Source organism: Crotalus tigris, unplaced genomic scaffold, assembly GCF_016545835.1.
Source record: "Crotalus tigris isolate CLP2741 ecotype Arizona unplaced genomic scaffold, ASM1654583v1 scf7180000017588.1960692, whole genome shotgun sequence".
Classification (NCBI taxonomy): domain Eukaryota; kingdom Metazoa; phylum Chordata; class Lepidosauria; order Squamata; family Viperidae; genus Crotalus; species Crotalus tigris.
Genome location: NW_024096494.1, coordinates 239,627 through 265,927, shown reverse-complemented (window position 1 = coordinate 265,927; position 26,301 = coordinate 239,627). Strand labels below are relative to the sequence as shown.

The following is a 26,301-nucleotide window of genomic DNA, read 5'->3' as shown; positions in this document are numbered from 1 at the left end:
CATTGCATTAGTTATAATTTCTCTCCCATGTCTGTATTTTGCAAAAAAGGAGGTTGTATAAAAGGGGAGGAGGCAAAGCAAGTATTGGGTATGCAAGAGAACAAAGTAACTTACCTCCCTCGCCTCGCAACCCTTGATCTCTAATCAAGTCCTACAAACCAAAAACAAAAACTATATGCACCTTATTCATGCGTTATGTATGTTGCTTGTCATTAGGAGGACTGGTGATGAAGCACTTTTTTTCTCTTTCCTTTAACTAAGAAAAGCAGACTGAAAGCAGCTGCAAAGATATAGAATACTTCACCATCAACCTATAAAACATTTCCCTTATCTGCTAATACCCGAGCTTCCAATAAAGGCTGCTTGAGCTTTTTTGGGTCTGGAAGTGAACTATCAAGCAGCAATTTCGAGGGTGGCTAGGTCTAATAGATACTTTAAACACTGTTTTAGAGATGCAAGGTGGAAAATGAAGCCTACTGATTGGAGATACAGGGAAACAGTGACCATCCATTAGCAGTGTTAAATAGCCAAGGTGTTAGCATATGGACCAACTTCCATTAATGGAAAAGTAGCAAGCTTTTTAATAATACTGAACTATCAGGCAAAATAAAAGCAACAGTTAAGTTGGGGAGAGATAGATGTAGCATCTAATAATGCCAATCAACTGTAAGCCCTTTACTCCTACTTTTTCAAAAAACTCCTATGTTCTCACTAGCTACATTACGTTAGAGAAACTGCAATAATTGAAGTTATGTAAATAAAAAAATTATGATTCTTATGTGATGTATCAAAAGACATTCACCATGTCAAGATATACTTGCAGTCTTTGTCTAGAACTATATCTATACTATTTATATTTATTCAGCTTTGGGAGGGAAATGCTCTTTCTATAATTTTCGGTCTCTGTTTTGAAGGCTCTTGACAGTTTACATGCAAACATATTTGACCTATTTGCTCTACAGCTAGAGTCAGCTGTAAATTAAAAACAGGTCATGTGATCTTACTCTTAGAATCAATATCTTATTTTAAATTCAGGGAGTTCAAATAACACGATCTATTGGTATCAATACAGTATAGGCAATATATGATCTCTAAATAGTATTTGTTTAACAATTTAATATATGCAAGAAACTAAGAATGATTACATGAGTTCTAAAGTAGTCTTAAATTCTAGCAATGTATGTGGCTAAATCTTCTCAGGTTCAGAGGCTGGTGAGAGTGTATGTCGGTGTGATCATTTCCTGGACTAGTAAGTCTTGTTTACATTTTTCACAGCCACTATGGAAAAACAGCAAGTAGATTTTATTTGTAAACTGGAAGAAAGTACTTAGTTGTCTGTAGAATTTTTCTTAACACACCTGTCTCCAGATGTTCAGGATAAAGGATTAAATACACTAATTATAAAGACAAAGATTAGTTTGGAACTTACATCAATATTGACCGGCTCTATTGTATTGATGTGCACATTGGGGGCAGATGATGAGCGATCACGTTGACCAAACTGATTTCGATGGTCTTCATCTGCAGGTCGGAATGGCTGGGGTATTGGGATGGATTTTGAAGGAGACGGACTGGGGAGAATTGGTGGGCTGAGAAAGTGAAGACATTAAAAATATATAAGATTTGCAGGGCTTCGTTTTACAGATGTGACAAAAACAATTCCCTCTGTTCCGAATCTCACAGCAACTGTAAGAACCTTCCATGCGAAATGTCTATGGAGATTCTGAGTCATCCAGGTCATAGTTATCCCAAAGATGCTTTTTCACGAGGCAACTGGACTTTCTTGTTTTCCTTTGAAGGCGTTTTGCTTCTCATCCAAGAAGCTTCTTCAGCTCTGAACTGAAGAAGCTTCTTGGATGAGAAGCGAATAGTCTTCAAAGGAAAACAAGAAAGTCCAGATAAAAAAGCATCTTTTGGATAACCTTCCATTCATTTTACAGGCTTTTGACCAGTGTACTACTGAGACAGTTGGCGAACACTCCAATGCAAGTTAAACTTATTCCTTCACCTGCTCAATTGTCTGACTAGAGATTTTAAATATAGGATGCCCTAATACACCAATATTCTTGCATTTGTAATCTAAGATACAAATATTTACAAACATATGATATACATAGATGTAAAATACAAATCCATGGGACATGAAATTTACTAGTAGTAGTCCAAAATGTGGAACCAAAGCACACATTAGTCAAAAGAGAAGTTACTGAGGGGTTTTACTGGTGATTAATATGATTTGTTGAATTAACAAGGTGGTGAGACCATATATGATAAAAAATATTGTGCATTCTCTGATAAAAAGAGAGAAGTTATTAGGAAACACTTTTTGGTCTCAGACAGTTTTCTTCAGAAATCAAATATTGTTTGATTATCAAAGTGGTGCATTTGATTGGAGATAAAGCTCATCTTGGGAAAAAAAAGCCATAACTGATATATAATGTCACTTGTAACTTTGACTATGTACGGAATAGGAGGACTTTTTTAAAAAAAACAAAACTGGAATTGTATTTTAGCTATTTCATTCAGCAGGCCAATATATTATATGATCTTTGATTCCATGTATGAGAGACAGTAATAGCAGGTGGCTGAAATGGGGCGTTGTATTACCTGAACGCCTTTTCTCAGCACGGAGATGGAGAATCCACCAATGGGTTTAGACTGTATTCCTGCCCAATCAGATCAAGTCAGACAAAGTTGCCACGCCCATCCTGGACCATAGAGATCCCAGTCTTGACGCGAGCGTAGCCATTGACTGACAGCAAGACGTGGCTCACTAAACTAAGACTAACCCTAGGCCTAAATGACCTGCAAGGGTGGGAGTGGATTCTCCATCTCCGTGCTGAGAAAAGGCGTTCAGGTAAGACAACGCCCCTTCTCCAGCACTGGAGATGGATAATCCACCAATGGGACATACCAAAGCCTACTGTCCCTGAGGGTGGGAAGTAGACCGGTCCTGAGTGGCACTTTGAAGTACAACCTGTTTGAGAACCCTCTTCCTGAAGGAGGCCTCCGCCGAGGCAAACCTGTCGATCTTGTAGTGCCATATGAAAGGAGAAAGTGAAGACCATGTGGCCGCTCTGCAGACGTCCTCAATGGATGCCTGAGTGGCCCAGGCCATGGAAGTAGCTGCACTCGGTGTAGAGTGGGCTGTAACCCATCGAGGAACTGGCAATGACTCAGCTTGGTACACCCCTGCAATGCACGCCCTAATCCACCTGCCAATTGTGGAAGATGAAATCTTCTGACCCCTGGAAGAAGGATGGAAGGAGACAAAGAGGGCCTCTGATTTGCGGAATGCCGCTGTCCGTGAAATATAGTACTGGAGCGCTCTGTGGATGTCCAGTAGATGCCATTGCCATTCCAGTTCATGCGATGGGTTAGGGCAAAAATCCGAAAGCACTATTTCCTGGGCTCTGTGGAAAAGGGAATTGACCTTTGGAAGAAAAGTAGGGTCGAGGCGAAGGACCACTTGATCCTGGTGAAAGATGCACAGGTCATCCCGCATAGAGAGCGCTGCCAGTTCAGAAATACGTCACGCCGACGTGATCGCCACCAAGAATGCAACCTTGTGGGACAGATAGCAAATGTTGCACGTTCTTAGGGGCTCAAAAGGCAACTTGATCAGAGCCTGAAGGACCTGTGGTAGCTCCCAAGAAGGGTACCTGTGCACTATAGAGGGTCTGGTGTTAGTGTCACCCTTGAGGAATGAGCAGAGCAAGGGGTGATGTCCCAGGGGCCCTGCAGAGTCACAGGTAAGTACTGTGGAAAGAGCAGCTGTCTGCACAATGTGTTTGGGGCCAATCCCTTCTCCAGGCCGTCTAACAGGTAGTCCAGGATATGGGGAATTGTGAGTTTCGGGAGTGACAAGTGTCGACCCGAGCACCAGGAGCAAAAGTTCTTCCACGTGGCCTCGTAAATACAGTTAGTAGAAGGGCGACGGGAAGCCTGGATTACCTTAATGACCCCTGGTGAGCAAAGCTCCCGTGACAAGATTGAGCGCTCAAGTGCCAGATGGCTAGCTGGAGCCATTGGGGGTCCAGATGTAGAATGGTCCCCTGGCTGAGCGAGACCCAGTCCGGAGGAATCCTCCATGGATCTGCAAGGGAGAGGCTCACCAGTTCGGTGAACCAAGGCCTCCTTGGCCAGTAAGGGGCCACTAGGAGCATCTCCTCCCTCTCCCAAAGAAGCTTGCGGATTACCACCGGGAGGAGAGGGAGAGGGGGGGAAGGCATAAAGCAGGCCCTCCAGCCATGGGCTCCGAAGAGCATCCGTTTGTTCCGCCCCTAGAGAGGGGAACTGGGAGAAGAATCAAGGCAGCTGGGCATTGGTCGGGGATGCAAAGAGGCCCAGAAGCGGCAGGCCGAAATGGTGGCAGATTTCTCTGAAGAGCCTTGGGTGGAGGCGCCATTCCGAGTGATCTACCGTTGCTCTGCTCAGGAGGTCGGCCTGAATGTTCGCCTCCCCTGAAATGTGATTGGCCTTGATGGAGGCCAGATTATATTCTGGCCAGGAGCCCAGTAGGAGAGCTTCGGTCAATAGAGTCTGAGATCGGGTGCCCCCTTGTTGGTTTACATGGGCTTTGGCAGCCATGTTGTCCGTGAGGACCAATACGTGACGCCGGGCCACCAGGCTGTGAAAGTGGCCAGATGTATGGCCCGGAGCTCCAGCTAATTTATGTTGTGTCGAAGGTCTGAGCGGGACCAACGGCCCTGTGCCCACTGTGAGTGAAGGTTCGCTCCCCAGCCGAACAGGCTGGCATCGGTCATTAGCACGAGCCGATCCGGTTCCTTGAAGTAAGACCCTCTGAGCATGGCGGGCGATAGCCACCATGTGAGGGAGCGCAATACTTGAGGTGGGAGTCTCACCCTTCGCTGGGAGGCACTGAGGTTCAGCCTCTGGAAGGGGAGCAGGAACCACTGAAGTTCCCTGGAGTGGAGCCTGGACCACGGGATGATCGCTATGGCCGAGATCATCTTCCCTAACAATTGGGAGAGACTGGTCAAAATTACTGTTTGACCCCTGCGTAATTGGAGGACTGACTCCCTTATGCTGTCCCAGCGCTCCTGTAATAAATACACCCGGCACTCCACCGTGTCTATGATGGCCCTGAGGTGTAACAGCTTTGTTGTGGGAACCATATGGCTCTTGGGGAAGTTTACCGAGAACCCGTGATCCTGGAGCAGCTATATCACCAGATCGAGATCTGCCATGGCGGACTGGGTGGACAATGACTGGATTAATATGTCGTCCAGGTAACATTGGACTCTGACTGGCACCATCCTTAAGTGAGCTGCAAGAACCTCCAGGATCTTGGTAAATACCCTGGGAGCCGATGATAGGCCAAATGGTAGTGCCCTGTACTGAAAGTGACGGAGGGCGAGAGAGATGGGGATATGAAGGTACACTTCCGTGAGGTCGACAGACGTCAGGAAGTCCCCTTTTCTTACGCTTCCCAAGATGGAGCGGAGCGTTTGCATCTTGAATTTGTGGTATGCAAAATGATAATTCAAGCCTTTGAGGTCTAGAATGGCTCTCCATCCCCCTGATGCCTTGGGGATGACAAAGAGGATGGAATAAAATCCCCAACCTCTCTGGTCTGCTGGCACCAGTTCTATGGTCCGTATGTTTAGTAGATGTTGAATGGCTTCGTTCATTAGTCTTTTCTTTGTTCGATTCCGGGGGTATGGACAAGAGAGAAATCGATTTGGGGGGTTGGAGACAAACTCCAAGGACAGGCCGTGACGTACGGTGTTGAGTACCCATGCGTCCATGGTAGTGGCCTCCCTCTGGTGGGCAAAGAGAGAGAGTCTGCCCCCTATGGGAGGGACCGCTGGAGAATCACCTGGAGCGGCGGAATGGTCAGCTGTTCCCCCGAAAGGGCCGCTTGTCCTGGGATTGCTGTCTGGGTCTGGCCATCTGCCTGTCAGATTGTCTATCCTGTCTGTCCTGCCTGGCCGGGAAGAAGTGGACGTGAGCAAGACAGCCTACCTTGTAACAATAAAAATAATGAAGTGTAATTACTCCTCAATCCTTATTGTGCCTGCAGAATGTCAAGCAGCTGCACTTTTCAAAGGGTGCAAAACAGTCTGGAGGAAGGATGATCCAGAAAATCCAATCAATCTAAGTGATGTTGGCCTGACTGAACATTTGGTGAATTAAAACACTCACACTTTTGAGAGAGGATCCCAGGAGGTAGGCAAAGACCTCTGTGATCTTGGCTCTGCTATTTGGGAATCTGAACCCTGTCTCACCTGGTTACTAAAAGCAGCAGGGAAAGAATGTAGAAAGTGGATCCAGGGTATAATCAACAACTCTTTGAGAGAAGGGAAAGTGGTGGAGGTCAGGTCTGAATGCAACAAAACCGGAAAATTACTCGCTATCACTTAGTTATTGAGAAAGGAGTGGAACTGCAATTGGAGAGAGCTTAGTTGGAGATATTGTGACCACTCCTTTTCTTCTAGTGCTCTCAGAAGCCTTTGATACAGTTGACTACAGTATTCTTCTGGACCACCTACAAGAGTTAAGAGTTGAGGGATAGTAGTTCTGCTCTTATCTGAGCAGGCAGATGCACTTGATAACTGGGGTGGGTTGGGGTAGGAAGAGGTCAGACTCACAGGTACTTTGGTATGGAGTGCCTAAAGCAGGGGTTCTCAACCTTGGCAACTTTAAGACTTGTGGACTTCAACTCCCAGAATTCCTCAGCCAGCAAAGCTGGCTGAGGAATTCTGAGAGTTGAAGTCCGCAAGTCTTAAAGTTGCCAAGGTTGAGAACCATTGGCCTAAATGTTCAGTCTTTTCCCCTATCCTACTCAACATCTGCATGAAATCCTGGGAGAGGTCATCTAGGTGTTCAGGGTGAGGTATTAATCCATTTTTTCCTGCAACCTCAGATTTTATTTTCAAAAACACCAATATTCCGTAAAGTCCCCAATTTCAAGCCAATTCTGCATAAGATGCTCAACTTTTAAATACAAAGGTAGCAAACCACAATCTACCAAGTCAAGATGCAAAACAGGATTTTGAACAGGGCAACTTATAAATAACATCTTAATATGATTAAAATGGCCAATTAAAAACGTACACAGAAGAATTTGAAAGGGCCACTGAAGGGTATGATCCAGATGCTGGTGTGGTCTCCCCTACAGAGGTCTCTTCTTGTGGTATTGGATGATGTTCGAAGAATTTGGAAACAAAAAGTAAACTGTGGAGCAAGAAAAAAATAATAACATAAGAGGAAGAAAATATTACATTACATCTGTAATAGAGATAAATTACCCCATGCACATTTTAAAGCTCTCTTTTGCCAAATGAACAAGTCTCTAAAATAATTTTATTGGTCTCAGCTTCATGGAGAACAAGATGTATAAAATAAAGGAATCCCCTCTGCTAAAGAATAAGCTGGCAGCTGAATGGATATATGAGTTAATTACGGTATTGTTTCTCTGTATACCTGTGCTTATTAAATCACAGAAATACCATCAATAAACATTTTGTTTTTTAAGCACAGCTTCTGATTTTCTAAGACTATTCCTCAAATTAATCTGAAGAAAAGACGTTATTCTTTTCATAACAAATCTTTGTGCTCTAAGAATGAAAGTTAAGCTTTTTTCAGTATTTATATTAACCCTGTATTAAAACTCAGCTTTTTCTGCCACAACAGTTTTAAATGCTTTTATTTTATGATGTGGTGAATAAAGGCAGGATAGGAATTTTATAAATAAATAATTACATAAATGAATTTTGCCAATGTAACCTTATTTTATACAAAGACTTTCAAATGACAACTATTGGTCTAGCAAGTCACCCTTTATTGAATGCAACTTTTTATGGACTTGTCTGCCTTGGATTTTGTGAGCGCTGCATATGAAATATACAGTAGCTGGAGTAGAGTGGGTCCAATATAAATCTTTTTATGATACAAAAACATGTTTGTACTTGATCCCTTTTAAATTAGATTTGCACAACTCTTTTTATTGTTATGATTCATCGCAGTCAGTCAGATGTTTAGTATTGTTTTATTTATATCCCATCTTTATTATTTTTATAAACAACTCAAGTCAACAAGCTGATCTAATACTCCTTATTCTTCCTGTTTTCTCCACAACAACAACCCTGTTAAATAAATTGGGATGACAGAAAGTGACTAATAGGACTAGAACTTAGTTTCTAGTCTGATGTCTTTATACTAGACCAAACTGGCTCGCAGTTATATTGCAGGCACCTCTCCTTATGGAAAAGACATCATCAGAGGACATAGTTTCCTTTCGTATTACAAAAGTTGTCACTATATCTCAATAAATTTTCCTAGAGTTCTGCACTGGCAAACATCTATGCTTTAGGGCCAGAGCATTTAAATGCAAAGGGGTTCCAATTACTTACTCAAGCTGATCATAATTCACACACATTAGTGGCACTTCAGTACTGCAACGCTGATGAAATTTGTAACCACAAGTCTGGCAACGGAATCCCTGGAAAAGCAACTTTCTGCAGAAATCACAAAACGCTAAAGTGAAGAATGTCTTCCGTACCTACGCCATCAAAAAAACAAGAGATAAAGTCCTATTTTGTTAAATATGATCTTACCAAAGAAGAACTGTTTACGTTTTATTCTGATTATGGTTCATTTCAATGTTACTCTATAAATAGTACACTTGTGAAGATCATAGTCTGTGGTTGAAACACTAAAAGCAACTACTCAGAACCCAGAACATATCAGGTGTATTAGTCTACAACTCCAAAAATTCCAATTAACTGGCAGTTAAAAGGAGGAAACAGCTACAACCACACATTGCTCCTAGAAGCACGAAGCCGAAAGCACCAGCCTGAAACGTCGCCAAGACACTTCCAATTTTACGTGGGAGAAAACCCGAATATATAAACCTGAACAACCAAAGATCGAAACATCGTCAAGACTTCCAATTTTACGTGGGAGAAACATATATATAAGAATTGACCTGAATATTATGCAGAGGCAGAATTACATTCTGCTAAATGTAAACACTATAAATTATAGTACCTCTAGATTATGTTAGCCAGATTGCAAGCAAATTGGTACCTATTTCTACCAAGTGTGACAATCTCTAACTAGGGAGTCCTTCTGGTTCCAAATTTTAAAAGAAATTGGGAAAAATCACCCAACAATCTTTCACAATTAATTCTGCTGTTAATTCGGCATACAAAATGGAGACATAAGAAACTGACCCAATACTGTTATTAGTTCTCATATTAATAACAGGAAATATTGAAAAAATGTATTTTAACTGAATCAGTATTTAAAAATGGCTTAACTTTTTCCAGCTGAAAAGGTTAAAACAAAGAGATTTAAAAAGCATTACAATGAAGGATTCATATCTTTAAAAATATTAGCTCCTGCTATTTATTATTTATATTTACAATGCTTTTCCAAATGCATTACTTTCACCTATATCAATGTTTCTTAAACCTTTTACTCTGTTTGTATATATTTATCAATATTTACTGTATTAAAAGTTAAACTGATGCATTTGCACAATATTTTCTTATTGATTCTTCTAAAAAGAACAATATTAATGTAAAGTATTTTTACATAGAACTCTATATTTTAAACAAGTAAAAAATGAGAATAGTGACATTTTTTTAAAATGCAGCCTAACTGTATATTTCAATAAATCTCTAACTGAACAAAAACTGGACCAACCTCTACACATTTTAATACATTTTCTAACAACTGTGAATGTTTACGTTTTATTTATATGAAGTTATATCTATAGATTCATTTTTTTAAGTAAATGGTGAATATGGCATATTCTCAAATTTAGACACTCTTTGTATTCTGTAGGACTTACTGCAGAAAAAACAATTTCCAACGTTTAGTTAAATAAAACCAGGTAGTTCTAGAAAATGCTGTACTGATTATTATTTTTTACTATTTAAAGTGTTGATGTAGCTCAGGGGTGTCAAATTTCATTGAGGGCTGCATCAGCATTGTGGTTGCCTCAGCGGGCTGGGTGGGTATAGCCAGGATGGGTGCGGTCTACTGAGTGGGCGTGGATGAAGTAGGTGTGGCCTATTGGGTGGGTGTGGCCAGCTCTACATCCTTCACGTCAAGGGTGCCTGTGGGGGCCTGGGCAGGATTGGGACAGATCTGAGAGTCTCTGGCAGAAAGGGATGGGACCAGGACAAGTGCCAAGGCATGGTCCACTGGAGGAGCCGCACTGTTCCTCTCAGACCATGACGGGGGGGGGGGGCTTATGGAGCTAAGACTGAATGCGTTTTAGCATAGATGGCCACCACAAAATTGTACATTGGCTCCCAGCTGGCCTGGGCCAGAGCAAAGGCAGAGGGGGCCGTTCCCTCACTATTTCCAGGATGGCTTCGTGGGCCACATGAAACCACTTCGCGGGCCGCATCCGGCCCCGGGGCCTTGTGTTTGACATGTCTGATGTAGCTTAAAAACTATGAAGAACTTATGTATCAAATATTTAATACTTAAAGATTTTCTCCCACAAATACTATCCAACTCATGCACTAGTTAGTTGGAAGGACCTTCCTGATAGCTCTATTGGTGGGTACAACTTACAATATAATAATGGCCAGAAGTAAGATTTTCTCAGTGACAGCATTTGATAATGGAACTCCCTACCAAAAGAAGCACACACCTTCAACTTTCCTTCTTTTAGATAACCATTGACAACATGTCTATTTCCCTAGGTATTTTCAAGATTTTTTTTCCCAAAGATTAGTTTTCTTTGTGTTTCTTAGCCTGCTAGGTCATAGTATGACTTTTCTACCATAACCTTCTTGTTTTGGCTGAAGTTAGCTATTGTTGTTTGTAAACCACATGGTGTAATCCTAAGCAACTGGAGTGTGTGAACCATGATTATATTTCAAGAACACCTGATACTGGAAAACAAGATCATGAGTGCCCTATGACTGCAATTTGGAAGTTATCACAAAGAATATAAATACTTTGCTTGGAAAGATTAAGACCAATGTGATTTTTAAAAGTTGCGAAAGTCAGTGAAAGAACAGCAGATATTATAAGAGAAGAAGACTTACAAAATTATGTGTCGTAAGAGGCACATTCTCCAAGACTTCCACATGTAGTTCTTCTCCCGTCAACCAGGAAATGTCTGTGTCCCAACCAATGGGCTTCTTTTCCCTACAGTGTAAATAGGTTCTTTGAAGTTAAATGCAATTTCTAAACTCCAATTTTAATGATGAGGATGTGCATATCAGAAGATGGAGATACCAAATATTTAGTGTTTATTTCCCAGCCCTCTCCTCATAGAAACTTAATATAGCTCCTTTTTTTTTAAAAAAGGAAGCTTCATTCTGGTCAAATGACAATTTCCTCCAGAACTAAAAATGCATTAGTTTAGTGCCAGATTAGTCTCTATAGAAAACCAGAGAGAGAGAAACAATTTGGAAGCTGCTACACTACAGTGTAAAGAAGAGATCATACTGAATTATCCTCCAGTAAATCAACTAATGAATCCAGAGAATGAATTGTTCTTCTCCTCCTACCATCTGCCCTCCCACAATCTCATCAGCTGGTACTGGGAAGTTCTCATATTTGTGAAAACGTCTGCTTTGAAATATTGAAAACTAATATTCTCAGACACCCCTGGAAACAAACCCTTTAGCATTTTTTCTCTCTCAAATGATCACCACCCACAAAGCCATACTACAATCAAACCATACCCATCCTGTATACGGTAAACGGCACAGCACTCTGGGATAAGACCTCGCATCATCAAAGCTTTCTTTAGACTCTCCCGGACTGTTACTCCACATCGTGCTGGAACCTACAAAGTTTAAAAAAAAAAAAATCACTGCTTTAGGTTTCAGTGTAGTATCATGGGAGATATTTCTAAACTCTCAAAAAAAATGTACTCTCTTGAAATTTACATATTTTAATGTTTACAAGCTTTAAGAATTCTGTTTTAAGAATTCTGACCAAACAGTGTTTAGGAATCTGGTTCTGAATATAAAGAATATAAAGAATCAAACTCTTTCTGTCATAACAGATACCTGAAAAACCTCTCTGAGAATATGTCAGATCTTAATAATTTTGTGAGCTCTTTGGAATGCTTCCTGAAGATGGTTTACAAAAACTCCCAAAGCGTAATTATTGCCCATCAGTATCATTACTATAATGTATACATTTCCCAAAGTTCTTAAATATTCCTGTAGTACACAACAAATGATATGGCTGACATTTCATACAAACATCCTTTTAAGAGACTTATGTTCATTTCTTTCCTTCTTACTTATAAGATTAAAATATATTAAATGTCTTACGATGTATTTTTCTTCAGTTCTGCTGGAACACAAAATAACTAGAAACCATCATCCTGTAAATCATTTTGCAAACAAAACAAAGCAAAACAAAACAAAACAAACCCACTGTCATTATCACTATTTACATATATTTGTTCTGAAGCTATTTTATTTATTCAAGAAAAAAACCAGCTGGGTGATTCTGAATAGAATTAAGGATTAAACAAGAGTCTTATTCTTGAGGAAAACGGAACATACTTGTATTCAGATGTCAGTCCTACATACATTTGACTGAACTCATGAGACAAAATAAATGCAGGAGAAAATATGTTAATCTGAAAACTTTGCAAAATTTTGTTGTGAACAGGCACTTGCCGGTTTATAATAAAAATTGTTTAGTTACCGTTAACTGTTGAGAATGTGAGGAAAGAAAATATTTTTATGTAACTATAGCAATAATCTTTTTATTCTTCTATACCTGTTCAAAAGATTATTTTCCTTTAAATAGTTTCCTTAACTTTTAAAATTCCAAACCCTTTTGCTCAAATTTTAAATTATTTGCTATAAGGAAATAATACTATAATAACACACATGCACATGAATATACAAATAGTATGAATAAAATATCTAAATGACCACATTGTTGTAAAAGATATAAAATACAGAGCATAATATGAAAGGAAGATGGCTTCTAAAATCTGAGAGAGGATCTTTCCCTATCCACCTGGATTTTTATTAATATTCTGGATCTAGTCCTTCATTAATCTAAACTGAAGGACAAATTGTAAACATTTTATCTTTAATGCTTTACCAGAATTTTATTTATCTCTAAAGGCCCATTTGCAGCAATGAGACAATCAAGAGATTCCTAGGCTGCACATTTATGAATCAGAGTAGATTGCCTGTTAGGACTTAAATTTTGTATACTGTATACTTATTTACATAATTATGAAGACTGAGATTTCTACCCTTTGAACAGGATATTCAGAAGATAAAAGGAGAAGAAAAGCTAACAATGCTGTCCTGCTGTTGTAGTTTCAATCACTTATTCCAGACATAAATTCCTCTGAGGTATGTTGGCTATATAGACCTCATACCCATCTACATGCAAAACATAACTTACAAGTATTGAAATCTTAACAGCTGAGATTCCAATACAAAGCTACTGAAAACAAAACATGTTTTTTTAAAGTAAGTTTCCTAGAACCACTTACCCTCAGTCTGCCTGCCCTACTGTTTACATCTTTCCTACTAGTACAGGGGTTCTCAACCTTGGCAACTTTAAGACTTGTGGACTTCAATTCCCAGAATTCCTCAGCTTTGCTGGCTAAGAACCCCTGTACTAGTACATCATTCTGCTACTGTCAGGCCCTCAGCCAAGAAATGCACATGGTGATTCTTCCAAGGTGATTCCTCCTCCTGGGAATCCACCTCCTTACTACATGCCATCATAGCTGCTACTATATATTGCCTCCTTCTAGGGGACAAGAGAAGAATCCTGCGCTGGGAACAGCAATGGTATATGCAGAGTATTGCAGAAGACAGAACTAACAGTATGCTGCATAGACAATTTTCTAATGTTCAAGAAATTGTTTGTACACTGCAATTGCAAAATACCCTTCTTAGTAATTACTTTTGGCACATCTTCCCTCCTTAGCTTTTATTTTAGATCCTAGTAATGGGAAGAAACAAATTTTAATCTGGAAAAACAACTATTGCATCACAAAGTATACACATCATATAACTGAATATATATCAGTTTTTTGAGAACTGTTTTGTCATTTACAGAAGTTCTAAATCCTAAATGGAGAACCTCAGTTTTGGTTTTCAAGCAGTAAAATTATTACTTGAAAACATAACATTAGAAATGTATTGGATCAATTCTCATACTAAGGAATTTGGAGCATAATTCCCAAATACTGGAGAACAGCTTTAGTTTATTTGATTGCTTCTCTAGATACTTAACTACTTAGAAGTTTGATGTAAAAAAAATTAAGTTAGACAGCAAAATCACTCTGTAACTTTATTACTCTCCCTTCTAATATAATGTAATATTTTAAAATCATTTTAAAATCCAGGTTAAGTTATTAAGGAGTTGTAAAAAAACCCCCAGCCTTCATTGTAAAATATAGCACTATATCTACCCTACCCCAAAACAGATCAAAATGTAACATGCACATGATATAAAATGAGACATATTAAAACTATAATAATAGACTAAAACAATTGAGAATTAAATACAACAGACACAAATCCAATTAAAATTATATTGCATATCTGAAATTCAATCTCACTAAATTTGAATAGACATTTGTCATTTGAATAGATATCTATAGGACTGTAGTACAGTCAAGTACAGCTAAGTTATTCTGGCTTCATGGAAAGAGTTAAACATGTGCTCAATTCTCCCACTGAAATGAACTAGAGGTACAGTGGGGCAAAAAAGTATTTAGTCAGCCACCAATTGTGCAAGTTCTCCCACTTAAAAAGAAGAGAGAGGCCTATAATTGTCATCATAGGTAGACCTCAACTATGAGAGACAAAATGAGGAAACAAATCCAGACAATCACATTGTTTGATTTGGAAAGAATTTATTTGCAAATTATGGTGGAAAATAAGTGTGTGGTCACCTACAAACAAGCAAGATTTCTGGCTCTCACAGACCTGTAACTTCTTCTTTAAGAGGCTCCTCTGTCCTCCACTCATTACCTGTATTAATGGCACCTGTTTGAACTTGTTATCAGTATAAAAGACACCTGTCCACAACTTCAAACAGTCACACTCCACTCCACTATGGTGAAGACCAAAGAGCTGTCGAAGGACATCAGAAACAAAATTGTAGACCTGCACCAGGCTGGGAAGATTGAATCTGCAATAGGCAAGCAGCTTGGTGTGAAGAAATCAACTGTGGGAGCAATAATTAGAAAATGGAAGACATACAAGACCACTGATAATCTCCCTCAATCTGAGGCTCCATGCAAGATCTCACCCCGTGGGGTCAATGATCACAAGAACGGTGAGCAAAAATCCCAGAACCACAGGGGGGGACCTTGTGAATGACCTGCAGAGAGCTGGGACCAACTTAACAAAGGCAACCATCAGTAACACACTACGCCGCCAGGGACTCAGATCCTGCAGTACCAGATGTGTCCCCCTGCTTAAGCCAGTACATGTCCTGGCCCGTCTGAAGCTTGCTAGAGAGCATTTGGATGATCCAGAAGAGGATTGGGAGAATGTCCTATGGTCAGATGAAACCAAAGTAGAACTGTTTGGTAGAAACACAACTCGTCGTGTTTGGAGGAGAGAGAATGCTGAGTTGCATCCAAAGAACACCATACCTACTGTGAAGTATAGGAGTGGCAACATCATGCTTTGGGGCTGTTTCTCTGCAAAGGGACCAGGACGACTAATTCGTGTACAGGAAAGAATAAATGGGGCCATGTATCATGAGATTTTGAGTGCAAACCTCCTTCCATCAGCAAGGGCATTGAAGATGAAACGTGGCTAGGTCTTTCAGCATGACAATGATCCCAAACACACCGCCCGGGCAACGAAGGAGTGGCTTCGTAAGAAAACCTTTGGAGGGAGTTGAAAGTCCGTGTTGCCCAGCAACAGCCCCAAAACATCACTGCTCTAGAGGAGATCTGCATGAAGGAATGGGCCAACATACCAGCAACAGTGTGTGCCAACCTTGTGAAGACTTACAGAAAACGTTTGACCTCTGTCATTGCCAACAAAGGATATATAACAAAGTATTGAGATGAACTTTTGATATTGGCCACACACTTATTTTCCACCACAATTTGCAAATAAATTCTTTCCAAATCAAACAATGTGATTGTCTGGATTTGTTTCCTCATTTTGTCTCTCATAGTTGAGGTCTACCTATGATGACAATTACAGGCCTTTCGCATCTTTTTAAGTGGGAGAACTTGCACAATTGGTGGCTGACTAAATACTTTTTTGCCCCACTGTAAAAGGTGCTTCTACTAGACTATGCTAAATTGAAATTTGAGTTTTGAATAATTGCCTTTACATTTAATATTCCTTTTGCAGTCTCTTTCTATTTTGTGCTATTATGCTTAATTTTCTCATTCCTAAAATGACATAGTTTCTATACCCACCCCCTTTAATTATGTGTTCTCCTGGTAATTATGTGCACTCCTGGTAATTCCTGTTTCAGATCCTGTCATCTCATATTTTTAGTGTAGCCTGTCCTTCCCACTGAGAAAAGAAACTTCAATCTCTCTTAACTCCTCTCCCTTGTTCCTAGTCTCCATGGTCTCCTTGGTAACAAGCCTAAGTATGTGCAAGAAATTATTAGAAAGGGGGATAAGATTATCACTGGGCATGATGTCATTGCTGCGTATCAAAACCATTTCCCATTTAATACTTACAAGTCCAACATAGATATCACTAGTGTGATACCCTCAACATATATTATATTACAATCCCTTCTTCCTACAAACTGGCTCTCCGTTGTTTTGCTCAAGGTTATCTATGGTTAGGTTCTACTCTCTAAAAAAATCCCACATGTTGGAGTTTGGGGTTAGTGATCCATATTGGATTGCAGAATTCTTAAAGATTCACAAATGCATCAACAACATACATATTTATTCTAATATATACAATAGTCCTAGAAATGGAATATATTTAATTTTTAATTGCTGGGCAGAGAAGTTTTAATCTCATTATCATCCAGCTCTCTGGCAAACTATTGGAAGTATGATGATGTTAAAGAAGACAGCATGCAAACAAACTTTCTCAACCTCTTTTTTTTTCCCTTAGCATAACTAGAGCAGAACATGACAAGAGCTTTATAGTTTGGCCCTTTGAGCATGAAGAGTAGGGTCACATACATCCATTCTACATGCTGCACAACACTATTGTTGATAACAAGTAAAAGAATAAATAAAAAATGAGAAAAGCCTACATATCCTATACAAAATAGAAGTTGTTAATGTTACCCCATTTTCACAAATTTTTGCCAAGTTACCACCAATAATGCATTCCAGCCCTTTATTTGCATTTCTAATCCAGTACAATATTTGGGATTTTTTTCTGTACACTACTTTACTTATTTGGCAATATTAGAAAGAGAAATATTGACAGCTGTTCAGGTCTTACCACAGTCCTCTGTTTGTTGGGTAGGAAAACTCTAACAGTAGGCTTCTGAGGAGATTTAGGGTTACTCCGTGATAAATCTATAGGATTCTGATATACAGAGAGAGATGAAGGTGCTACAGAAAGACTAGAAGAAGAGGATGAAGTAACTGTTTCTGTTGAGGCAGAACTGGAGACCGAGAAATCAGTTCCATTTCCCATTGATTCCAACAACTGTTGCTCTCTCTGTTGTAATGCATCTAACTTGCTGGTATATTCCTCATATGCCTATAAGAAAAAAAGTTGAATTATTAAATAGTTCTCTAACCTAATTTGCAAATCTATTTCTAAATTTAGTATTAACCTTTCCCAATGTGGCATTTCCATATGTGCTACAATATAATTCTCATTATCTCCTGAGACCTATTGACCACTTCTGTTGAAGTGATGACAGCAAAGTTGCCTTACACATCAGACTGAAGAAGACAGTACTATGCAATCCGCACATGTAGCACAACGTTTGGGAAATTCAGCCAATTTTATCCAATGCAAAATTATGTATTACAATAATATACAGATTTATTTTTTATGAGACAGCACAAAATTAATTTAAGGTGGATGAAGATATTTCGAGGACAATAAAAATTGGTCAGTCCTTCCCATGCTCCTATTTTTTCCTTGTAAATTTTATCTCCAGCCAAGTCCTATCCCTCTTCCTCCAAGTAGGCTTTGAGACTGAAAATAGGTCCAGCTGGAGAAAAATGTTGGTGAAGGAACCACTGGAAAGAATCAGTTATATTGGAAGGGTGAAGCACCCCTTCTAATCTGAAAATTGCATTACTATTATATAGTACAGATGTCTGCTGAGGATTAATTTATTTTATTTATAACGCTATTCTGCCCCAAGTGATGTATATGCACTAGAAAACTAGCCTAGAAGAATGAATACGGATTAGAAGTCATTACTTGTACTCACTTTTTGTCCCCTATTTACAGTGCCCAAAGTAGGCACTGTATTGCTTCCTTCTTTTTTTTTTTTGTCTTTTGTAAAATTATTGGCAGAAGCTTCTCTGATTGAAGCCTCATAATCACATGCACCTTTCTTTAACTGGCAATTGCAAATAGCATATTATGGTTTGGGAACTTCCAATTTGCTTGGAAAGGTAGGTGCATGGAGGGTAGGAGTTGAATGTATGAGCTTAAATAACTCATAATGGCAATAGTCCTATATAAATGCACTGTATCAAATAGGGAAAATCTGAATTGTGACACTAATGTGCAATCTAGCAAATAATTATACATACATGGAAAACTACTTTGCCTAGAACTTCAGTGCTAAATAAGGAAACAATGAGTCCTGTGGAAAACAAGTAATGTATACAGAATTCTTAACTGAGTAAAACTAAGCATCTAGAAGCAAAGACAATGCAGTCTGCAATATGGCTTATCACAATAGTCCACCTTCGAGCACCTTCTCAACTTCTCTTAGCCACTGCAGCTGCTGATATCCACATGACAAAAGGGGGAGGGGGAAACTCTATAACATGGGTGTAACACAAATTTTCCCTAACATTAAAAGAGTTACACAAGGAACTAGCAGCTCCCTTTCCTTTTTAAATGACCCCCACATCCCATTTTATTTTGTACACAGACTAAACTTTATGAATGTTTTTCATGGACAACCCTAAACCAACTCTTTTGTGCACCAGACAACATAAATAGAATGTTTTATGTAGCCCTAATATAGTATGCACGCACATGCACAGAGTGCAAAATAATTAAATATAGATTCAAAAAAAGGAATTCTATAATTACATTTAGTTTACAATAGCACCAGTTACTATACTTCTTCATATTTTTCCAACCTTGAAAAGTAGCCAAAGTATATATGTTGAGTCATATACATATGTGTGTGTGTGTGTGTGTGTGTGTGTGTGTGTGTGTGTGTGTATATATATATATATATATATATATATATATATATATATATATATAGATTCATAACTACCTTTTCTTTAAAATATTCATTTCTCCCTTTTTGAAATTCTCATTAAATTAATCCAACCTCAAGCTTTTTGGACTGCCATTCTTCCCAACTCATTCATCTCTCCATTTATTTATCAAATCAGCTGTAACTCATTATTTCAGTTATGTAAGTTTACCTCAATACATTTATTTTATACTGGTAACTTATTTTTAACATAAATTTATTTAATACCCATTCTTACTTTATTCATTTTGTTCAATTTCTTAATTAATTTTCAATGTATTCAACTTACTTTTATGTTTTTCCTATTATACTCTTACTTCTATATTTTAAAATGATCAAAAACATATTCTTACGTATTTTCATTTCTTCAGTAAATTTTTTTTACTGTAGAGTTAGACTATATATAACCCACTATTACTCTAGAAGTATTTGCATATCAGAATTAATTCATGAATGTACTTATTTGAACTAAAAAAAATATTTGTACTAAAAATGTACTTATTTGTACTAAAAAGTTCTTGTTTCCACCATTTATGTATAACTCAATTTTCTCTTCCAAACATGATTACCTTGTTTTAGGATATCATATTGGTTCATATTCTTTGCCACATTATACAACATTCATGATACATCATTTGGGCTTTCAGCCTACTCCTCAGCATTGTTTGCGTGCAAAAGTACATACACATTTATATCCCCAACCAACCCATTATAAGGTCACTGCAAGCTTTACAAATTCTTGTCTTAGTTCTTACTCAGTGCTGACACATTCAACTAACCATTATTAAGCATCCATTTACATTCTTTACTTGTTCCTAACATATTTATTCCAAATCAACTATTTATTCCAAATTTTATACAGAAAGGTCCATAATCCAACCTATTCCAACCTTTGCCTAACTTTTCTTTTTTACATGCATGCATTTCTTAATAATCTCTGCAGGTCAAACACCTAATTTGTTCATCTTCTGCCTAACATAAATCTCTACCAAATAGAGTTTATTGTCTCTGGCAGAAGGGAGTGGGACCAGGGCAAATGCCAAGGTATGGTCCACTGGAGGAGCCTCACTGTTCCTCTCAGGCCATGTGGGGGGAGCTGGATGGTGGTGCGGGCTGCCCGGAGCCTTGGGCAGAAGAGGTCAAATGCCCAGCCTGGCCCTTGAGCACCCGCGGCATCAAGCCCAGCCCCATTTCCCCAAGGGGGCACCCAGCTGCACTTACCTCCTCCTCAAGGCTGCTGCTGCTGTGCTTGTTCTCCTTAGCCAGGTTGCTCATGATGGGTACGAGGGCAAAGTCAGAGGGAGGCCCATTCCTTCTCCTCACAGTACCGAGAGGCTGAACCAGGTGGCGCGAATCCAAAAAGAAGCGTGATGCCGCCCAACCCAGCCTGCCCGGTTTCGGCGGGCAGCAGGGCACTCTCACAGCGCCGAGAGGTTGAGCCGGGCGGTGGGAAGCTCGCCAACTTTGCACCTTGCTGCCTGCTGAAACTGGGCAGGCTGGGGGCTAGGCAGCATTGCACTTCTCATCAGTTTTGCGCCACCCAGCTCAGCTCTTGGCGCTGTGAGGAGAGTGCCCTGCTACCTGCCGAAACCGGGCAGGCTGGGCGTCACCGTGCTTCTTTTTGGATTTGCACCACCCAGCTCAGCCTCTTGGCGCTATGAGGAGAGCGCCCCGCTGCCTGTCGAAACCCCTCCCCCAGAGCCCATCAAGCCAGATATGTGAAGTAGGCGAGGGCCATTTGCTGGCCACTTCCAGGCGATGGTGCATTTCTTCATTCCTCACAAAGGGTGACACCTCCCCAACATGCACCCAGGGGGCTGACGTGGCAGGGGCTGGTTCCTCGCTGTTTCCAGACGGTCTTGTGGAGCTAAGACTGAATGCGTTTCAGCATAGATGACCACCACAAAATTGTATATTGGCTCCCAGCCGGCCTGGGCCAGGGCCAAGGCAGCGGGGGCCATTACCTCACTGTTTCCAGGATGGCTTCGCGGGCCACATGAAACCACTTCGCAGGCCGCATCCGGCCCCCGGGCTTTGTGTTTGACATGTCTGTGCTAGAATGAAGAGACAGCTATGTGGGCTATGTCACCAACTGTCAGACACCAGTAGGAATATAAACAATTAAGAGATATGTAGCAATTTTATGGCAGTCTTTCCTAGATACTGAAAGTTGATCTCTGCTGCAAAGCCCCTGATTTATGGAAACAAATATTTGGGGGATACATACAAAGTGCATTTCTTTATCAAAAAAAATATTTTGGATTCAAGTCAAATGATCACCCCAGCTAAACAGATAAATGACTGATGATTTTCATTCTCTGTTGTCTGAAACATTGTGAATAAGCTGACAACTCATATACTGTTTTCCCAATAAACATTCTTTTCCCACCCAATTTCTAAATGTCTGTAACAACAACCAACATATAAGAATATACCAATCAGAAGAGTAAAATACTCAAAGCAATCCAAGCCAGGCTCCATATCCACCCTATTCTCAAGGCCTGGGGAGAATAATCAAGATTTTAATAATTTCTTCAACAACTTTGGAGGAGGAATCACATTAATTTTGGAGGTAAGATCATTCCAGAAGGCAGGAATTGCAACATAGCAGGCATGCTTCTTGGGTCCCACAAAATGATATTCTTTAATTGATGGGACGAATTATCCACCCTGTTTGACCTTACCTAACAGGCAGAGAAAACTGCAGATAGACAGTCCCTCAGGTAGCAAGATCCTATGCCACGAAGGGTGTTAAAGGTGATAAATTTAAATTACATCCAAGGAGTAAACTGCAAACCACTGTAGCTCATGAAACAGTGGGGTGTCCTCAACACTTCATACATTGCCACATTTTGGCACAGCTGTAGCTTCCAAATGATCTTCAAGGATAGCCCTAGGTAGAACGCATGGCAGTAATCCAATGGTGACTAGGGCAACATGTATATTAGCTGTACTTGTGCAAAGACCCTCTTGGCCAGAGCTGCCACCTGCTCTCTAAGTAGGAACTGAGAATCCAAGAGGATTCCCAGATTGCACATGTCTCAAATGTGGAAGTGTACCCTGTAATGGTATGTTGGAATGACTTTGGAAGACAAGGCAACAATGCAGATACAAGGCAGTTTAGCCTACATCAGGAATGTGGTGGGACAAGAGCCTCAAAGGGACCTTTCCAGGTGATGGCACAGTTAGAATGCCGTATTACAGACTAATTCTGCTGCCTGCTGACTGCCAGCAGTTCGGCAGTTCGATCCTGCCCGGCTCAAGGTTGACTTAGCCTTCCATCCTTCTGAGGTTGGTAAAATTAGGACCCAGAATGTTTGGAGCAATATGCTGACTCTGTAAACCACTTAGAGAGGGCTGTAAAGCACTATGAAACAACATATAAGTCTAAATGCTATTGCTATTTGGGGCTATAAAGGGGACAGGGTAAGGAAGTATTTTCAGACTTGCAAGTTTCTATTAATGTAACCTTACAATAAAGTAGAATTAGTTCATTTGGTCATGTTTTTGTCTGGTCTATCTCATGAGACTAATATCCCATTGAGAATCAACAATGGAGTGCCTCTGGATTCAAGGGCTCAGATAGACATAGCCATTTAGTCTGATTGTGCTTTATCTCCTTTCCTACTTATACCTAAGTGCAATGTTTCTGAAAATCTTTCTTCTCAGGACCCTAATTAACTTTTAAAAATTATTGAGGACCCTACAGAGCCCTGGTCCACGCGGGTTAAATTTATCAATATTTACAGTACCATATTAAAAATTCAAACTGATATCTGTAGAATATTTATTGATTCATGTAAAAATAACTATTAAATCTAAATATTTTTCATGAAAAAAACTCAATACTTTTTTAGCAAGTGACAATGAAAAGAGTGAGATTTTTTTAACATTTTTGCAAATATTTGGAAAATAATTTTGATTTTTGTGCTCCTTTGAGAAGGTCTTGGTGGATCCCCAGGGGTCTTCAGCCCATATTTCAAGAATTGCTGCCCTAGTGAATTAGCAAGGCATCTGTTAGACAAACCTCTGAATAAATATCTTGCCCCGCAGGACTTAAATGTTTCAGCCTTCTTCACTTAGATAACAGTTGTTGCATATTTCTGGAAAGGTCATCTCCCTTACTCTCTACCAAAATGCACCATTGTTTCCTGAGGGGATCACCATCTCCCTCCAAGAAGCTGATGTGACCACATGGACCAAACTACAATAACAAAATTAAATGTGTGGATACTTTGAGGGACAAGGGGGAAGAGATGTTGCCTAGGAAACAACCAGACAAGGGAGGCAGGAGCTCTAGTGATCTGAGAGTCAGAGGAAGGAACTTAGGAAAAATCTGCCCTAATTAAGCAGGAGGTTCAAAACGGTGTTTTATAGCTTTAGACTTGTAAGATTCTGTTATGTAGCCTTACAGTAAAGTAGAATTACCTCATCTAGTCATGGTTCCTGTCTAGTTTATCCAGGAGGGACCTGGATCTAACAAGCAGGTGGCTTAGGTCAGGGGTTCCCAAACCCCGGACCAATATTGGGCCGCGGCATGCCAGCAACCGGTCTACACAAACAAGCAAAGCCCCATTCACAGGATGCAGACAGCACACAAAACCACGCCCCCTTCGGTCCACGGAAAAACCTCTCTCCACGTAACTGGTCCCTGGTGCCCAAAAGGTTCGGGATCTCTGGCTTAGTTGACAGACTGAAAACTCCTGTCCATTTCCTTGAGAGTCACAGAATAAAACTTACTCTACATAACTATGAAAGGCCTTGTTTTGGGTTCTGTCCAGTCAGAATCCAAGCTATTTTATCTGCCAAATAGCAAAAATATTCCTCACAATAACCCTGCATATGCTCTGCAATCTGTCCCTGCTCAGCAGGGATTTGTTCTCCCTGAACTAGGTTGCTGTGCAGCTACCAGAAATAAGGGCAAAGAAAAAAATAATTTTGCTGTCCTCATTGCCACAATGTAAGCCCTAATATAAGTTCTTACTCATGCTCAATTGGATTCACTCTTCATCTTCCTCTACTGGTAACTCCAGGCATCTCTTCTTTCTCCTTTGCAGAAACTATGACTTTTGCAACTTATCTTCAAAACCAGAAACAAAATCAGAGTCTAAAATACATTCTATCATGGTTTGCCAATTCAAATGATAGAATTAACAAACACTAAATAGAGCATGTGGAAATCACATGTTAATTGGAGGAAAGAAAGCATATTTTAGATCTTTAAGCCATGATTTGGAGGACTGTCAGAAGCTCATCTAGCATTAATGTCATGACTTTCATCAAGATTTTGAGAGAAACCACTGAATAGGCCTACTGCTCTCACAAATCTCCAGGATTCTCAAAATCTGCAGCCTGACCATGAAAGTGCTCTGGCCATGGCAAAGGACAAAATCAATGTCCTCCATATTCCAATCAAGTTTCATCTGCCCTGGAGCAAAAATTAAAGTGTGTATCTACCTTTGTGAGTTTACCTTTGTTAAGATTACCAGGACAAGCCATGATTGCCATTTTCAAGCGTATCTAAAGTATGGAAGCTGAAGTCCCCCCAAAACATTAAATCAGGAAGGAATTCTAAAAGTTTTGAAGGGCAATTGCTAGATAGCAGAGTGGTCAGACCATGTGCAGAAGCCTAAGAGCTGGCTTAATGTTATGTACAGACACTCACATCCAGTTATTGACAGAATTGTGCTCTCACTCCCTGCTAAGGTCTTCTGAATGTTCACAACAACATTTCTTCAGATCTTAACATTGTGGCTGCTACAGGACCTGAAACTCAGGAAAGCACATCTATGACAGGGCACATCTCCATTGCTATGAAGCCAGACCTCAATAATACACACAAGATCTAAAAACATATCCAACATCACAGATTTTCTGGAGGGAAATTTAAACTAAACAGCGGGGACAGGGAGTTAATTGATACGGAACAACCCTGTCCCCGGCAATTTAAAAACTATAGGGCTATCAGTGCATGTAGCATAGATATGTGTGTGGACAAGAATACCAACCTTGCTATCAATCAAAATGAAGCCTCTAATAGCGAGTGCCACATAAAGTGCACTAACCAAATAGGTGGTAAGACAATAGGGGAACTCAGGCACCACACAGGCTATGTAGAAAGGAAACACAGGGCCACCCACAAAGGACTCAAATGTTTATACACCAATGCACAGAGTATGAACAGCAAACAGGGTGAACTAGAAATTCAGGTTAATGAGGGCAGATACGATATTGTTGCCATTACGGAAACATGGTGGGATGAAACTCACACATGGAACACACAGCTAGAGGGATTTAAATTATTTAAAAGAAACAGACCAAATAAAAGAGGAGGTGGAGTTGCTCTCTATATAAGAAATAACTACATCTCCACAGAAATAGAGTACAACAATGATAAAAACTGTCTTGAATGCATTTGGGTCAATATAAAAGGGGGGGGGGAAATGACATTGCCATAGGTGTATACTACAGACCACCCAACCAAACAGAGGAAATAGATGAACTTTTTGCCAGTCAGCTAACTAAGGTATGTAGGAAGCACATCACAATAGTAATGGGGGACTTTAACTACCCTGACATCAACTGGGAGACAAACTCCGCACCAAGTGGAAGATCAAACAGGTTCCTGGCAAACCTAGCAGACAACTTTGTCTCCCAAAAAGTAGAGAAGGGAACTAGGGGATTAGCCATCTTGGATCTAATTCTCACTAACAGAGATGAAATGATAGACGGTGTTGAAGCCATAGGAACCCTGGGAGGAAGTGATCATGCAATATTAGAATTCAACATTATAGAAGCACAAGCAATAGAACACAGTCAAACTAGAGTCTTGGACTTCAAGAGAGCTAATTTCAATAAACTTAGAGAGGGCTTGGGAAGGATTCCATGGATGAGAATCCTCAAGGGGAAAACAACTCAAGAAGCTTGGGAAATTTTGAAAAATGAGAT

At 40.0% G+C, this 26,301-nt stretch overlaps 1 protein-coding gene across 4 annotated transcripts in view; it reads right to left on the bottom strand.

The window, feature by feature from the left end:
* The window catches only part of BRAF (B-Raf proto-oncogene, serine/threonine kinase), a 61,290-nt gene that overhangs the window by 19,993 nt on the left and 14,996 nt on the right, over positions 1-26,301 (bottom strand). For all 4 annotated transcript variants that reach the window (XM_039361772.1, XM_039361781.1, XM_039361791.1 and 1 more), the window contains exons 3-9: positions 17,388-17,651; positions 11,682-11,785; positions 11,037-11,139; positions 8,379-8,527; positions 7,081-7,200; positions 1,430-1,589; positions 115-151 (exon numbers count right to left, since the gene is read on the bottom strand). In XM_039361772.1, coding sequence (XP_039217706.1) covers positions 115-151; positions 1,430-1,589; positions 7,081-7,200; positions 8,379-8,527; positions 11,037-11,139; positions 11,682-11,785; positions 17,388-17,651 — 937 coding nt within the window. The remainder of the gene's footprint in view (positions 1-114; positions 152-1,429; positions 1,590-7,080; positions 7,201-8,378; positions 8,528-11,036; positions 11,140-11,681; positions 11,786-17,387; positions 17,652-26,301) is intronic.